The sequence below is a fragment of the Ictidomys tridecemlineatus genome, chromosome 6 (assembly GCF_052094955.1).
Source record: "Ictidomys tridecemlineatus isolate mIctTri1 chromosome 6, mIctTri1.hap1, whole genome shotgun sequence".
Lineage (NCBI taxonomy): Eukaryota > Metazoa > Chordata > Mammalia > Rodentia > Sciuridae > Ictidomys > Ictidomys tridecemlineatus.
In genome coordinates this window covers 73602045-73620394 of record NC_135482.1, presented here as the reverse complement: position 1 = coordinate 73620394, position 18350 = coordinate 73602045, and the positions used below count along the sequence as shown (strand labels likewise).

The window sequence follows — 18350 nt, the reverse complement described above, 5'->3', positions numbered from 1 at the left end:
GGTGTGCACCACCATACCAGGCTCAAAGAAAGGCCAGCTATTAGTATGACTAAAAGAGGGAGGTGGGCTTCACAAAGTGGCTATTCGAATTACAGTATATCAGCCAGGGCAAGTTATATAAACTCTGATCCCTAGTATTGTTACCCACATAACAGGATAAAGCTATTCTTCTTCTTAGGAAAGTTTAAGGGCAATGTAAAATAATATTCATGAAGAATGAGAAATGAAGTAATGGCCTAATTAACAGAATTAGGCCCATTCACCTGCCTAGACATATCAGCTGGGATCATCAGCCTACTTAATGGCCACAAAACTGAACTGGTCAATTGCAGTCCCCCTAAATCTTTACCTTTAACATTTAACCAATTAACTCAGTGTCTCCAGAGATACCTCTGTCCCCATGATCACCATCATGAAATAGCTGAAGATCTGAATCCTTCTCTGGGCACCAGATTTGTCTTCCAATCCATACCCCAAGGTCAAGAAGAAAACTTTATAAAAAGTGCAAATGTGACAATGATACCCTCTGCCTGGTTCTGTTGAATTGTGCCTTCCCACCCAAGTCTTGAATTAGTGCCTATGACTGGCTAGAAATACTTTTCCTAAAATGCTGTATTCTTTGATTGTCGAATTAATTATGTGGGATTACATAATAATCAATTGCTGATTGTCAGCTACTAAAACTGGGTTGTTTAGAATACATGATTTCAAAGGCAGCAGAATACAACATACATTAGTATGGCAGTATGTAAAAAAGTGGATGTGTAACCAATGTGATTCTGCAATCTGTATACGGGGTAAAAATGGGAGTTCATAATCCACTTGAATCAAATGTATGAAATATGATATGTCAAGAGCTTTGTAATGTTTTGAACAACTAATAATAAAAAAATTAAAAAATAGAATACATGATTTCATTTTATTAGTCAGGATTATAGTCTATTGCAATCATGGTACTAGATAATTAATTCCTTCTGTTTGTACAGAAGAAAAATGGGAATGCTATTTTAAGTTATTTTAAGTTTGGTACATGAACAAAACTGGTTTTATTTGTTCACAGCAATGGCCAGAAATCTAGAATGAGAATGTAAGTCTTATGGACTGAGATACATGTTCTTTTTCCTCTTTATCTGATTGTGTTAATTCAGACCTAATTTATAAGTTTATAAGAGCTTTTATCAAAACTCTTTTTGAGTTCAAAAGGAATGGAAACGACATCTCAAAGGAGAACATAAGTGACAGCAAATACTAAGTCCTCTTCTGATTTATGTGCCTACTGTATTTAGGGAAAGGGTCTCCAGAATTATATACCTAAAATTATGTTTCTAGTGAGATTTTAGATCCTGGACTTTCCTCACCCAGAGTATTGCCCATCTGTAAAGCATTTCTTCCCATCTGTCATCCAGTCAATCATCCAGCCCTGTCATTCCCTTCCAAATTATTTCTTAAGCTCTGTCATTCCACTTCCGCCATCAAGACTGCATTATTTCCTGCCTTGCCTAGTAAGTTCCTTTCACTTATCTCCTTTCATCACCCTTTGTCCCTCTCTAACCAGTTCTCTACTGTGCAGCCAGAGTGATTTTTTAATGACAAATTATGACATTTTCACACTACCACCATTTGAGAGCTTCTTGTATTTTAAAATGACATCCAACATTTTCATGGCTTATGAGAGTTTGACACATCCTGTCACTGGACTGCTAGCTGCCTGCCTTTGTGCCATTCTGTACTTGCTTGCCTGACCCAGTCTCTCTGTTCCATTCCTTGAAGAAGCCCTACTTTGTGCTTAGGAAACTGCACAAATGACATCACACCATTCCTGGAACTTCTACTCTGTGAACCTACTTTGTAGACTGCTCTTTGCCTTTCTGGCTTCCCAAGAAGCATTTTTCAAATGCAGAAGACAAATAAGGCTTGAAAAGGGAATGCTGTCAATGTGAAGGCTTGGTTAAGTCCTTGGCCAAAGGGCCAGGCATCAAAATAAAAAGGTCATGGAGAACTCAAAGAATAATTTGCCCTGTAGGTGGTCAACTCATTAAGACTCTTATATCCAAGTGGACAGAAATCCTTCCAACACGGGTGCATAAAATCCTCCTTTCCAGATGTCAAGTTCAACAGTGACTATTTAAGTGCCAGCAAAAGATATAGACAATTATTGGGAGATAAGCTCATATAATAAAATTATGTGGGCTTTCTGTTTCAAATCTCATTTTCCTTGTAAATATATATATATATATATATCTCCATTTCAAATGGGTCTGTGGATAGTAATAAACACATATTTTCTTCTGTAGTTTGATCAACATTAGCTTCAAGGCATATTAACCTACACCATCAGGCTCAAAAATTAAAAGAGGTTAATTTTAAAGGAAATCAATAAAAAAATTGACAACAATGGAAAATTTCAATTAAGAGTATAATATTACATTCATTTTCAAAGTTGCTAAGAGTTACTGGAAATAAACACATCATCACCAGGATGGCAAAACTGGAAAAAAAAAAACAGGGATTTACAGGAGTTTTACATATTTCAAAACTTGAATAAATAAAAGTTTTATTATTGAATCTGACAGCATTGTAATGCCCATGTTAATGATGGGTGACACATCATGCCAAGGCTGGAAAAAGAAGAAAAGACAGTGTAGTGAATGCAAAATTCTTATTATCAATTTGTAAATTAACTCTGAAAGGACTAATGAGTAGCATATTGTTTCCCAGAATTAGGGTCACCACCATATGGAGGTCTACAGATAAAGCCACAGTCTGTCAATTTGTATGTTAAAAAACTTCACCTGAAGAGGAAACCATGAAAATATCACTATAAAAGGAGAACTACATTGAGTATCTTTGTACTCTTGGTTTAATTAGGTTCAGGAAGGAAGAAAGGAAGAAAATAAGTGGAAGGCGATGGTACTTTAAAAACCTGAAGCATTATGGGGAGTGTTCTAAAGTACACCCCATCTCTGGGTGAGGAAGACCTGGGGGAAGGAAAGAGATCAGCTTTAAATACCTCTGCAGATGATTTCAGGCAAAACTATGACTTGAGACAGATTAAAAGGATGAAGTGCAATGAATTAGAAGCACCGTTTCTTTGGCCAATTTCTACTCAGCATCTAAATCATGATAAGAATTGTATTGTGGTAATGTGTCAACCATTATCCAATTTGTAAAATTACCTAACTGTCCAAGCCATCTTAACTGACAAACTATCTCCCTGGTCCAAGACAAGAAGAGCGGGCCCTGAAAGGAACATACAGACAAGCTGTGTGCCATTGTATTTTTCTTCAGGACAAGGAGTCCTGAAGAACTGTGTGTTTTAAAAAAGGATGGTCCAAATGAGACCCAGACAAGAGAAGTCTAGAAGAATAAGCAGTGTTCTTAGACTTAAAACTGCTGTTTCTTTTATTGTAAGATGAGAGGCCTAAATTAGATTACATTAAATGCCTTCCTTCACGAGGAGTTTGTGATTCTATGACGGGAAAATGCATGAAGAATCGAAGGTTAGCTCTACTTGATTAGTGAACTACTAGTGAAACTGAAAAAGCAGCCAGAGTCCCAGTTACAATCTTAGTTACGAACCAGATGTCACCTGTGTCCACATCTTAATTACCATGTGTAAGTGGCAATTCTCCACTACAGAACTCTCCTTCAATTACAGGCTGGTATGTCCAAATACATACTCAATGTCCCCACTGAAAATGTTTATGGACACCTAAGATTCAACATGTCTTAAATTGTACCCATGGTGTTGCCTCATCCAAACATTCCATTTCATTTCCATGATCTTTTGATTCACTATATAAGTCTTCTCCTCTTTTCACAGCCTGTGTACTTGATTCCTCATAGAGAAATCTGAAATCACCCCAAGACTCCTTTCTCTTATGCCCATAAATAGTTACTTATTTTTAATTCCTATTGATTTTTCTCTCCTGAGTATATCAAGTATCTGTTTATAATCAATATCATGAGCATGGTATCTAGACCACGTATCTATCATGTCTACCACGGACAACTCAAATACCCAATCTTCAAAGATAAACACAAGCCTTCTCGGCACCCACACACCCAAGAAAGACAGTTTAGAATTGGAATTTGGGGCAAGTTACTCATTGGCTTAAAGTACCTCAAAAGGTTCATGTTTGTAGACTAAAGATTAGAAACCTTTGAGGTTTTGCATGGTCTGTTGTAGACCTCCCTTAATAGCCTAATCTTCCTTTTCTATGATCTCATTAGCTTGCTTTCAGTCCCTTGCACCTGTCAAATTCCTTAATGCTTTGCATGATCCTGGTATCCGCTGTTCTTTTTGCCTGACATGCTCCATTTCAGAGCTCAATTCAGACATTCCATTGTCAGACTGGTGTTCCCTGAGATAATCCCAATCTCACCTATTATAAGATTTATTAATTTTAGCAAGGGTTATACTGTTTATTAAAGATTACTATATGCAAGCACTATTTTAGGTACAGTCCCGCATATTAATTCATCTTTACTATAATACGATGAGTAGATGCTCCATAATATTTTTAAATGCATGAATAACAAATGAATGAGATAAAAATCAAGGTGATTCTATACCCTTATAATTCTATAGTTGTATATTTTACGAAATGTCTGTTTACAGATTTCTGATAGTGATTTGCATGCACTGATGTCATAAACAATAAAATGTCCAGCATTTGAGGAAGTGTTACCTAGGAAAAGTCTAACACCTTGAAGATTGACTACCTTTCAAAAGAAAGTATGTTAATTGAATACAAAGAGGAGAGAATACTAGCAATTTTAGAATGTGAAGCTGAAGGCCCTTTTAGGAGTATATGTATGTACACCCATATAGATATGTAATTAAGATGGTACCTAAAAACTTATCAGAGTTTTTATCCAGGCAACTGTACATTTTCTATAGCAATTTACACCCTTTTTTTTAATCTTTGTACACATTTAATCTGCTAAAAAGCAGAGCTTAAGATGATTTTTAATAAATTCAGTTCACAGAGTGTAACCAAGACTTGGAATAAGTTGCATCATTTTAAAAATTAAAATATTTTTAAAAGGGGATGATCTTATTGGAAATTATTTAGCAGAGTCAATACTTTGAATCTGAAATAATTGGTGAGCCCCAACCTGCAATATTTTTGCACTTACCCTACAATAGTGACTGACACACAAATGATACTTAGTAAACTAAAATAAGAAAACATTGTTCTTAAACCATTCACTTTCTGAAATGATCTATGTCAGTCAGAATGGATAGCTACTCATCACTGTAATCCATAGGTACACGGGCTAAGTCAATGGCCTAGGCATTTTCATTTTATCAGGTAGAACCATATTATTTTTCAAAATGGAGAATTTGTATTTCCACCAACAGTTTATAATGTTCATCAATTTTTAAAATTAATTAACTTTAATTAGGTATATAGATGACAGCATAATGCATTTTCATTCATTGTACACAGCTTTTCATTTCTCTGGTTGTACATGATGTAGCGCTGCACCATATGCGCAGTTCCTCCATTTTCCCCATCACCTCCTCACCCCTGTTATGGATCAGCATCCACTTATCAGAGAGAACATTTGGCCTTTGTTTTTTTGGGATTGGCTTACTTAGCTTAGCATGATATTCTCCAACTCCATCCTTTTACCTTCAAATGCCATAATTTTAATCTCTTTCAATGCTGAGTAATATTCTATTGCGTACATATACCATAATTTCTTTATCCATTCATCTATTGAGGGGCATTTAGGTTGCTTCCACAGTTTACCTATTGTGACTTGAGCTGCTATAAAGACTGATGCAAATGTGCTACTATAGTATACTGATTTTAAGTTCTTTGTGTATAGACTGAGGAGTGGGATAGCTGGGTCACATGGTGATTCCATTCCAAGTTTTCCAAGGAATCCCCATACTACTTTCCAGAGTAGTTTCATCAATTTGCAGTCCCACTAGCAATGTATGAGTGTGCCTTTTCCCCTACGTCCCTTCCAAAATGTTTTGTGGTCTGTGTTCTTGAGAACTGCCATTCTGACTGGCCTCAGATGAAATCTTAGAGTAGTTTTGATCTGCATTTCTTTAATTACTAGGGATGCTGAACATTTTTTTCATATATTTGTTAATCAAATGTATATCTTCTTCTGAGAAGTGTCTGTTCAGCTCCTTAGCCCATTTATGGATTGGGTTGTTTGGGGTTTTTTGGTATTAAGTTTTTTGAGTTTTTTTATGTATGCTGGAGAATAGTGCTCTATTTGACATGAGTGTGGCAAAAATTTGCTCCCAAATTGTAGGCTCTTTGTTCACCTCATTGATCGTTTCTTTTGCTGAGAAGAAGCTTTTTGGTTTGAGTCATCCATTTATTAATTCTTGATTTTATTTCTTATGCTTTAGGAGTCTTGCTAAGGAAATTGGGGGCCTGATCTGACATGATGAAGATTTGGGCCTACTTTTTCCTTTATAAGGCACAGGGTCTCTGGTCCAATTCCTAGATCTTTGATCCACTTTGAGTTGAGTTTTGTCTGTGGTGAGAGATAGGGGTTTAGTTTCACTTTGCTGCATATGGCTTTCCAGTTTTCCCAGCACCATTTGTTGAAGAGGCTATCTTTTCTCCAATGTATGTTTTTGGCACCTTTATCCAGCATGAGATAACTGTGTTTTTGTGGGTTTGTCTCTGTGTCTTCTGTTCTGTACCATTGGTCTATATGTCTATTTTTTGTGCCAATACAATGCTGTTTTTGTTACTATAGCTTTGTAGTGTAGTTTAAGGTCTGGTATCATTATGCCTCCTGCTTCACTCTTCTTGCTAAGGATTGCTTTGGGCATTCCGGGTATCTTATTTTTCCAAATGAATTTCATGATTGCTTTTTCTATTTCTATATGGAATGATGATGGGTTTTTAATTGGAATTGCATTGAATCTGTATAGTGCTTTGAGTTGTATGGCCATTTTGAAAATATTGATTTTGCCTATCCAAGAGCAGGGGAGATCTTTCCATTTTTTAAGGTCTTCTTCAATCTCTTTCCTTAGTGTTCTGTAGTTTTCATTGTAGAGGTCTTTCACCTCTTTTGTTGATTCCTAAGCATTTATTTATTTATTTATTTATTTATTTATTTATTTATTTATTTTTGAGGCTATTGTGAATGGGGTAGTTTTCCTAATTTCTTTTTAAGAGGATTCATCACTGATGTGTAGAAATGCTTTTGATTTATGGGTATTGATTTTAAATCCTGCTACTTTGATGAATTCATTTATTAATTCTAGAAGTTTTCTGGTGGAGTTTTTGGATCTTCTAAGTATATAATCACATCATCAGCAAATAATGATAGTTTGAGTTCTTCTTTCCCTATTTGTATCCCTTTAGTTTCTTTCATCTAATTACTCCAGAGTTTCAATGACTATGTTGCCTAGAAGTTGAAAGAGGGAATTCCTGTCTTGTCCCAGTTTTTAGAGGGAATGATTCTAATTTTTCTCCATGTAGAATGATGCTGGCCTTGGGTTTAGCATAGATAACTTTTACAATGTTGAAGTATGCTCCTACGATCCCAAGTTTTTTTTAGTGTTTTTAATATGAAAGGGTACTGTGTTTTGTCAAATGTCTTCTCTGCATCAATTGGTATAACCATATGATTCTTATCTTTAAGTCTATTGATGTGATGAATTATATTTATTGATTTCTTTATGTTGAAACAATCTTGCATCCCTGGAATGAACTCCACTTGATCATGGTGCACTATTTTTAAATATGTTTTTAAATGTGATTTGCTAGAATTTTAGTGAGAATTTTGCATCAATGTTCATCAAGGATATTGGTCTGAAATTTTCTTTCCTTAATGTACTTCTGCCTGGTTTTCATATCAGGATGATATTAGCTTCGTAGAATGAGTTTGGAAGAGTTCATTCCTTTTCTATTTCATGAAATAATTTCAGGAATATTGGCATTAATTCTTCTCTACCTTGTGGACTTACAGCATTCCTGAACATTTCTAGTACCTTACTGTTTAGGGGGAGACAAATAATAACAACAACCAGAGCAAACAACATCTGGCATTAAACCAAATAATTCCTGTGATGATGTCTATAATGGTAATTATCACAATAAATAGAAATGATATAATCAATTATTGCCTAAAATTTTAAAAAAGTATATTTGCAAAAGGGTTACAATTTCAAATGGTAGAGAGGGATAGAACAGAAATGATAAAGGATATGATGATTATGAGGGAGGAGAAGAGAAGCAGAAGTAAAATCTAAAGGAACAGTGAGAAAGAATACCAGAGACTGGCTATTAGTAGAAGAGACAAAGAGAATCAAGGGAACATGATGAAGACACGAATTGATGTGAATATACTTTGTATACAGCCAGAGATATGAAAAGTTGTGCTCTATGTGTGTAATAAGAATTGTAATGCATTCCACTGTCATATATAAATAAAAATAAATTTAAAAAACGACAACTGCAAAAAAAAGTAATTAAGGGCAACAGGCAAGAGAGAAAAAATAAAGTAAAAATTTTAAAAATAAAAATAAAACAAAACTGAAATATAATAATCAAACATTCTATTCCTCAAAAAACTGATCCATAAAAAGCAACTGGCTTCAAAAATGCTATAAATGAGAGAAAGAAAAGATATGAATATGTATAAGATCAATAAGATCACAATTAAACAGAGAAAAGAATGGAAGAAGGAGGAAAAAAATCTCAATGAAAAGTTATGGAATTATTTCCCTTGGAGTTCAAAAGCTTCTCAGCTTCTCTTCTTAGCAGTGTTAGTTGGGGTTCTCTGGAGGGTGATGCTCCACCCTTGGGTAAATTTCTCAAGTGAGTGAGGGAATCTTGTATGCAGAATTCCTAGAAGCAGGGTTTAGGCTTAGGTGGGCTCCAGTTTCTTTGCTGAATACAAGTTGGTCTGGAGATTTTTAAATCAGCACATCTCCAGGACCCAGATATTGCAGTCTATGCTAGAAGACTGCACCTCAGAGATCTCCCCTGGGTTCTACACATGTGGTGGAGGAGGCAATTCTTAGTCCCCTACATCACCTGTGGACCCCATGTTTTCTGGTCTCAGTTTCAATCTCCAAATTCAGTCTGTCTCACCTCCACCTTTTGAATTCTCAGCCAGGCCCACCTTTCCCAGCCAGTCCTGAAAGCAGCCAGATTGGAGGGGAGAGGGAGAGCCAGGTAGGTTTCTGCGACCAGTTGTTTCCACATTTGATTTTCTCCTAGTCACTTAGGCACACTCTATGTCGTGCAGTGTGGGTTTGCCAGGCCTGTATTTTGGGTCAATCTCAGGTTTACCAGTAATCCCAGCAGCTGGTCCCTATGCTAAAGCTGCACAATGGTTCCTTTCACTGTCCTCTGCAGATAGCCTGGAGAGATGTGACTTCTTTCCTGCACAAGGATATTGTGCAGTGTGCCTTTCAGTTTAGTTGGGTGGTGTCTTTGATGTCTAAACTCTCCATACCCAGACACACCCCTGGATTCCAAAATGTGGCTTCCTTTAATTCCCTTATCCCTCCATTCTGCTTGCAGAGTGACTACTCTGGCTGGTTTCTCCAGCCAAGGTAGCAGATGTAGCTCTGGGATTTTTTACCTTATTCTCTTACTTCCAACCTCCCAAGTCCCCAATCTGCTCTAAACATCCACTACAAAATTCCAGTAACATCCCCCAATTTTCTTTTTGTTCACCCACCCTGTTTGGATTCTACCTGTCTGCTTTCTTGGTTGCATGCCATAGAGCAGTCAGCAAAGTGATCTTCTCTAGTCTGTCATCTTGAAACTTTGTACATTATGTTTGTAAGACTAATCTTTTAAATCTGTATGATTTGCTCAAAGTCGTATGTGTATCATTCTGCGGGGAAAGTATACAACCTACATTTACAATATGAACATTATTTATCCTAAGGTACTACATATTTTTATGTTTGTTTTCAAGAGGGACAAAGTAACAGATAATTATTGTTAAAAGATGATTTAGCAATGACAAAATTAGGAAAAATATAGCAATCATTTTTATAAGAATCATTCAAGCCATAAATGCATACTATGTAATTCCCATAGTCTGTTACTCTGAAAGAAGGCACATAATGTTTGTCATACATATCAATTCCTATTGGACGTCTAAAATTTTGTCCTGTTTTTTAAAAAAAATGGTCCCCTATTTTTGTGATGATAAACTAGACTGCTGTACCACTTCATTATCATTTTATAGTGAAATATTAGATGAATATTGGACCAGGAGGATTAACAGACTTATGATCATAAATTGCTGTACAATGAGCTATACTTAGGCAATAAATATTTTTATTTAAACTTTAAAAGTTTATGTCATAAAAATGATTTCATTATGTAAACCATCAAATATATATGGTCATTTTCTTCTAGTATCAGAAATTCATAATACTTTTTTCTAACTCTCTGGATGATTTTAAGCCTTTACTTGACCTTCACAATATTCTAATCTTTATTATAAAGATTGCACTTAAATCAGACATTAGTTTTGAAAAGTATCCTGTTACTCAAACAACAATAATTTTCAAATAATAATTGTTAGAGGTAACTGTGTCAAAACATACAAACAGGGCTGGGGTTGTAGATCAGTGGTACAATGCTTGCCTAGCATGCGTGAGGCACTAGGTTCAATTCCCAACACCACATAAAAATCAACAAACAAATAAAGGTACTGTGTCCATATACAATTAAAAAAATACATTTAAAACACACACACACACACACACACACACACACAACTAAAATGTCAAGAAAAAAAGTAGAGCCTGCAGAATTCCAACAGTGGTTATCATTTTGCCATAGTTGCTGAATAACCAAATAAAGAAGACTGCAGAAATAGTCTATACTGAGTTTAAGTTCTTTTATTAATGTACCTTTAAGTCTTCCTCGAATATGATAATGATAAGGACCACAAAAATCCGCAAGACAATAAAGAAACAGTTAAACATATTAGTGAGAAAGAAAGGTGTTATAACTATTTGTCAAAGCAAGTAGAGACCAAACTTTAGGACTAGAAAGACATAATAAATCTCTTCCTACTATTGTAATGAGATGCCACAATAATGTTCAGTTAGAAGCTCTAAGTGGACACCATGTGCAGTTTGATGTATAAATATAATGTTTTAATTTTACAGTTTTGTGCATGTATGTGCATGCACATGCCCTAGGGCATGAACCCAGAACCTTGCTCATGCTAACCCTGCATTCCCACTGAGCTATATACTCTAACCCTCACATAGCAATGACATAAATTATTTACTCACTGATTTGAGTTTTGTGCCCATGTGATTGAGGTTCAGGAGTACAAGGTTTTTTTTTTTTTCTTTTCTTTTTTTTTCTTTTTGGCACAGGGGATTGAACCCAGAGGGGATTAACCACAGAGCCACATCCCAACCCTTTTTTAAAGAATATTTTATTTTGAGACAGGGTCCTACAGAGTTGCTTGGACCTCACTAAGTTGCTGAAGCTGGCTCTAAACTTGCAACTCTCCTGCCTCAGCCTCCAGGGCTGCTGGGATTACAGGCATGCTGGTTTTTCCTTTTCTTTTCTTTTTTTTTTCCCTTTTAAATTTTAAGTCACTTCTTATTCTATCCATGTTTTAAAGGGGTTACTAGCCTTTTGGACTGATAAAAATCATTTAACTTAAAATTTATGCTGTCCCCAAATTAATTGAACTGTTAATTTTTTCTTTGATTAATTCACTTGTACATTCTTCAATCACTGTTTGTCTGTCTTTGCACCCATAAATATCACACAGTGTGCACAGTCAACACTTAATTGACTCTTAAGCGTATGGTGGGACATCGGAATGCTTCACTTTTTGCCACACTCACTGTCCAATTTCTGATCCTCTGGAAGAGCCATAATATTGGGGGAAAACGTTCTTTTCTATTTAAATTAATGCAGTTATGCCCAGAAAATTCAGTGAAAAATAACTGCGAGAATATTCAGAGTTATGTGTATGTTACAAAATATTAATTATCAATTTGCTATTTCACCTGGAATAGCAATGTCACTGAGTCATTCATGAGCTAAATTATAGTTTTGCTATATTCCTGATTCAACATTACTCCCTAATTTAAAGAGAAATATCACCAAAATAATGTCTTAACAATTGACTTTTTCCTTAATTTCATACACTCTCATGCCTTTGAAAATGCTATTTCTCATGGTACCTACCTACACCTTTCACATTTTCTTCCCTTCATATGTAAGCCCAACACCTAGGAAGCTCCTACTCATCTCTCAAATTTTAGAAAAGTTAAAGTCAAACAAAAACATTACCAAAATTAGATTAAGGAAACAGAACATAATGCAATCTCACCTGTATCTTGTACAAGTAGCATTCTGACTTGATGGAGCTACTGGTTTGAAAGTGATATGGGGAGAAACCTGGGCTGAGAGCAGAAATCCGAGAGCAAGAATAATGAGTGCCACAGTAGTACCTAGGGGGAAAAATGTTTTACATCAGAGAGACGTTTGACAATATTTTTCCAAAGAAGACTGGATTTCATATATCATACTTCTAAAAAATACCTTGATTTATCTTCTCTGGTTTAAAATAAAAGTTTCTACTATCTAAACAAATTATCAGAAAAGCTCACTAGGACATTGTGAGACATGAGGAGAGTAAAATTCAAAGCAAATACAATTATGAATCAAAAAGAAAACTGATGATTCTCCTCTAAAAACAAAACGAAAGAAATACAAAGCAAAAACAACCAAACATCTAGAATTACTGGATATCTTAAAGTAAGCAACATTACAGAGAGTCTAACAAGTCAGGAAGAACAAAACTCAACAGATGTACATCAACTATTCCTTTTGGTGCCAAGAAAATTGTTCTAATGGCCTTCAGTCATATAAGACCTAAATCAGTGGAACTAAAAAGTAACACACTGATTATTTCTGAAGCAGGCAAGAAAATGTTTATTATTAAAAAGAAAGTTTTCTTCTTTAAATTTAAGACTTTAAGGTATCAGGAATGAAATAACACATGACTTCATTTATCTTGCCTGTTGGCACTTGGGAATAGAATACTTACCTTTGGATTTAAGGGAAAGTTTTAGTAATTAAGACTATTAAAAGGACCAAAGTTTGAGTTCTTGATCAATGTCCTGATGGTAAACAAGAAGTTTTCAAATTTCTGATAATTGCTTCAGCCACAGAATTTTAAGGGTGAACAAAAAGAGTGATAGGAAGAAAGGCAAAATGGTTGCATTCATTTGTATAATTTATTTCAATTAGGCAACATAATTAAAATGTGAAATTTAGGGGGTGTCTTTATGTAGAAGTAAAGATTGTATTAGTTTAACTAAGAGGTAATTTAAGATGTGACCAAATATATGGTTAAAGAAATAGATAAAACAAGAATTTTAGAAAACACCATGGAGGTTCAGTGGGACTGTGTAATAACTGAAATTTTTGTTGGAATGTGTCAAGTTAAGCACCTTGGGAATGAGATGCCCTTGGAATCCGAAGGATGTGCCTAAGTACTGAGCTCTGCTGTTTCTTGATTCTGATCTTGGACCTTTACAAACTTTGATTTTGTCTTCCAAAAAATGGGACTTAGTGAAAATACTTACAGAATTACTGAAGTTTAAGTGTTATTATGCATTTGAAATATTTATATAATAAAAATGCTCTAAAACATTTTTAAAAGTTAGTTATGCTGTAGTTATCATTAGAAGCAGTAGCAGCAAGAGTGGACCTTCAAAGTAGGAGAAAAAGTTGAATGAAAGAGAGACCTAAAGGGAAGATCAGAAGTCTGTTTTGCTAAACTAGGTCAATGGAGTCTTACACCAAAAATCACTGTGTGTTTTCTTCCTGTTTACTTAAAAAACTCAGACCACACTAGGAATAGCTTGAGCCTTTACTTTACTCAAAAGGCTATCAAGCCCTAAATGGAGAAATAGAAAAGAGAAATAGAAAAGAGATATACATTTGTTCTGAAAATCAAGCCTTTTCTTCAAACAAAACATGACTTTTACTGTTTATCTATTGAAGAACTTGAGTTTTAATTATTTGCCCAAAGAATTTCCATAGCTCATTTCTGTGAAACAGGTAAAATAATTTCATCAGGAAATGCTGATACTTGAAGGTGTGAATAAAGCTGATATTCTTCCTTCATAGTAATAATTCAATAACCTGTGCCCCTGATAAATTGTAAATACTAAGTTGCATAACTATATGTCAAATTCTAGTGCCTGGCACATATTTATCTCAGAAAGTAGTGCTGGCTGACATATGTATTAAAGTTATATGGATTTTTATAATGTTGGCTATTTTTGAAGAAAAGAATAAGAACAAAAAAATGTTAAGATTATACAGTTCAAGTCATGAGTTAGTATGGTACAAATAACCTAGGTGAGTTATGTAATATGGATAATATAACTCTTGCTTCTGTTTCTAAAAAAAGTTCAATCCATCTTCAAAATTTTGGGAATGGAACATTCTGGATATGTAGAATTCCTAAATGCTTGAAGGTCAACCCTTCTTAAGCATATTTATTATATTATTAACCTAATTTGGATGGAAATATTTTAAAAGCTATACTTATATCTTTATCTTTTAAAATTTTCTGTAGCAATGTTTAGTCCTTGCTTCCTACTGGAGGAGATGCCTGGGATGCCCCTGCCCTCTGACTCAGCCTCTCCAGAAGATGGGGAGGAGAAGCATGGGCTTCATAGAGCTCCACAGGTAACTGTGATGCTCAGACAGAGATTAAAAACCCTTCTAACTACTTGTATTACCCTTTTTCTTTCATTTAGCAAGTTACAAATGTTTTATCAGTTGCTTGTTAGTATTAGAAATTACTATAGTTATTATCAAATGATTCATTACTATAACCTACATATACTATATATAATATATATACACACACATATATTATATATATATATATCCTCTATAACCTCTCTTTCTATAATATAAAAAATAAATCACAAAAAATCATACAAAATTAATAAAGTTCATTAGTGTAAGTTTAGTATAGGACAGCTTTGGATGAAAGGAATTGCTCCTGTGTAGTGTGCAGTGTTGCTTCCTCCTGATATTTCAGGAAAAGAGTATCTCCTAACCAAGCACACTGGTAGATTTTAATCGTTTGGTAAAATTTTCCCCATAAAGATATTCTTCAAAGAAAGTGATGTAAGTTGGATAATAGCATTCTGAAGAATATCTCATTAATAAGCTATATTAAATACCCAGTACAGAGCTGGAATTATCTTTTAGAAAAAAATCATTTCCTTTCCTTAGTTCCCCTAATGTGTGCCTAAGTTTCACCAGCAGAACCTGTCAAAATGCTTCAGCTCCAGCCCCCATCTTCATAGATTCTAACTTAGATCTAAGATGGTGCCCACAAATTGACATTTTAAAATAAGTAGCACTGCTGCTTCTGAGAGAGACAGCCTATGAATAATATTTTCAGAAATATTCCACTACCAAAATATGTGGTAGAAACGGCACGGTGTTTCTGGCCTTCTAAGATTTATTATAAATACTGTTACACAGACACAAGAATCCCAGTATTCAACAAGAGGCTGCTATTAAATTGTCATATTCAAAAAAAGACCAGTTTTTTTCAACAAGGTTTGAAAATATTAAAAATGAGAACATGATAAAATATGCCACATTTAAAATTGTTGACAGCTTACATATATTTCTCTGTATAAAGAGTTTCTTTGGGATTAAACACAGTTTATTTATAATAATTTTTAGGGGGTAATATCTATTCGAAAATTATCTTGATATGATTTAACCTATTTTTCATATTTTTAATCCAATTTAAAAAATAAAACACAATATAGGGAATAAAACTGAATCCTAAGTTTAAAAATTCTAGGCTGTAGCCAATTTAAAAAATTTAAAATGAACATTTTCATAATACTCAGTACTATTAAAATAGCAATATGTATCTATATACAAATAAATAAAACAAAAAATATTGAAATAAAGGGATAGGAAGGATAAAAGAATGAAGCAGACATTATTACTTTATGTATATAGGTGACTGCATGACCAATGTGATTGTACAACATGTACACTCAGAAAAATGAGAAATTATATCCCATCTATGTATGATCTCAAAGTGCAAAAATGCATTCTAGTGCCATATATAACCAATTAAAACAAACAAAGAAATTTTTTAAAAAAACCCACTGAATCAACTGGTATTACAGTGTCAAAGAAGCATCTACTGTGAGGTTTACCCTGAAGGAAAACGTATAAATTAACAGGGCTGCCAAGTGCTAATTAGGCCTCCTTCCCAAAGTGTAAACTTGCACTGGCTACTGTCTTCTAGTGGACCTGTTTAACCACAATTACAAACAGGAAACTGCACAAATGCCATCACTTACCTCTATATGTGCAGGTAAAAGAGGAAACCTGTGACAACAAGCCAGGCTTTTCTACCTAGTAAGCCACTGTAATATCTACTGACCACACAGCTGGAGGTCAGAAGCCTTCTGGATGGGGCTGTCTGAGAATGTAAAGTATTTTTAACTGTCAGAGCTGAGGTGGTGGCAGATTTGGCAGAAAAGAGAAAAAGGAAAGGAAAATGGCTAAATGTTGCTGGGAAGAAACAACCATGAAGTCTTTAGTCTTTTATTTCTTATGAATGTCTTACTACTTCCTCTCAAGAGTCAGGCATGCTTGCTGGACCCCTCTGGGCAAAAGACCTACAGGGAAGGGAAACATGAATTTCCAGGTGGATTAAGAAGGGGGAGGCTATTTCAAAGTGTGGATAAAACAACAGAGTCACTCTGGTTACTCATGATGCTGTAACAGCTAAGATGCTCTATATCTGCATCCTGAGTATTTTAAATGTGTTAAATCCTTCTTATAACTCCATAAAGCAGGAATGATAATTAATCCCCATGTACAGATGAGGAAATAGAACTTTGCCTAAAATCACAAACTTTAGACTCAAAACAGTCTGGCTCTGTACCAATAATGCCTCAAGAATTTTGCAGGATTGATAAGAAAGTATATTGCTGGACTGCAACAAATGAAGGCACAAGCTGCTAGAAAAAGTGTTAATTCAGCAGTTTTCCCTAAATCTCCAAAGCCAAACATCAAATTTAAGCCCTGAAATTCTATTTTTTTTAAAAAGACCTCTTGAGGCAGCAATATATTGGGCTCTAACAAAAAGGAAAAAAGTCCATTTAAAAATTTTGAAAGCAGCTATTTCTCTTCTTAGTGTTGACCTAAGCCCCAGGTGCCAGGAAATCCAATTTCCAGCACACCATAAGAGTGTATTTTTAGCAGAACACTCCTGATGGTAATCCATTTTTTTTTGTTGTTGTTGTTTATCATCCTAATGAGATAGCCCAGTTCATCGTGGACAGCTTTGATTGTCAGATATATTTTTCTCTCATAGCATCTACTACTTTCTAGACTAAGATAGCCAAAGGATTTCTCCTTAGTCTTTTTTTTTTTTTTTTTTTTTTGTGGTGCTGGGGATTGAACCCAGCACTTGTGCATGTGAGGCAAGTACTCTACCAACTGAAATGCATCCCTAGGCCTCTTCTTAGTCTTTTGTTCCAGGCTTACCACCTCTGCTTTCATCACACATGGTTTTACACGTTTTTTAAACCTTCACTTGTCCCTCACCCTTCTTTACTTTCTGGCGTACTTCCCTGTATATCTTGGCTATTGTAGTTACCAGAGCCTCTAATCAATCTCTGCTTTGCCTCAGCACTAATACTTCAGCTTCGCTCACAGTACTGGAGTCAAGGGCTCCCACTGCTTAGGTAAGGGCAGGAGGTGGAAGCACTGTATTCTTCCTTCTGGAGGAAGGTTATGTATTCCCAGTAACTGTGTTTAGAACTCACAATGTATTTTCTCATCAAAATCTGGGACAAGTGCCTGAAACAGTCCTATTAGATCATTACTTTAGGTATAATTTGGCTAAAATAGAATTTAGTGCTACCCCTGAAACTTCATATTTTAATGGAAATGTGTACTTTTTAACTCCAATTTCACTTATAAAAACACTACTAGAGTACAGCTAATTCGCAAGAAAGAAAGTGCTTGTACATTTGAAAAAAATCTCAAAAAGTATGAAATATATCCAGTGAAGAAAATGTCATTGATGGGTCCCATTTTTGTCATGTGAAACAGCCCTTTGTATTTTAGAAAAGAAATAAATGGGCAGAATTTAAACACAAAAGACAAGTGAGAAAAGAAAGGTTTTGCTTTATTTAGCCATCATAGAAAACACACTTAACCAATCAGAACTTATCCTAGGATTTAGGCTTGTATCAAACACAAAAAGAGTTTGTCCCTGCTTTGTGACAAAATTATATGGTTCCGATATTTCACTGTTGAAAGAGCTTGGAAAAAAATGCT

The 18350-nt window shown here is 34.9% G+C and overlaps 1 protein-coding gene across 1 annotated transcript in view; it reads right to left on the bottom strand.

The window, feature by feature from the left end:
* Nucleotides 1-18350, bottom strand: part of Slc2a13 (solute carrier family 2 member 13) — a 319628-nt gene that overhangs the window by 75537 nt on the left and 225741 nt on the right. The window contains exon 6 of the mRNA XM_078014891.1: nucleotides 12325-12445. Within this exon, the coding sequence (XP_077871017.1) occupies nucleotides 12325-12445 (121 nt within the window). The remainder of the gene's footprint in view (nucleotides 1-12324; nucleotides 12446-18350) is intronic.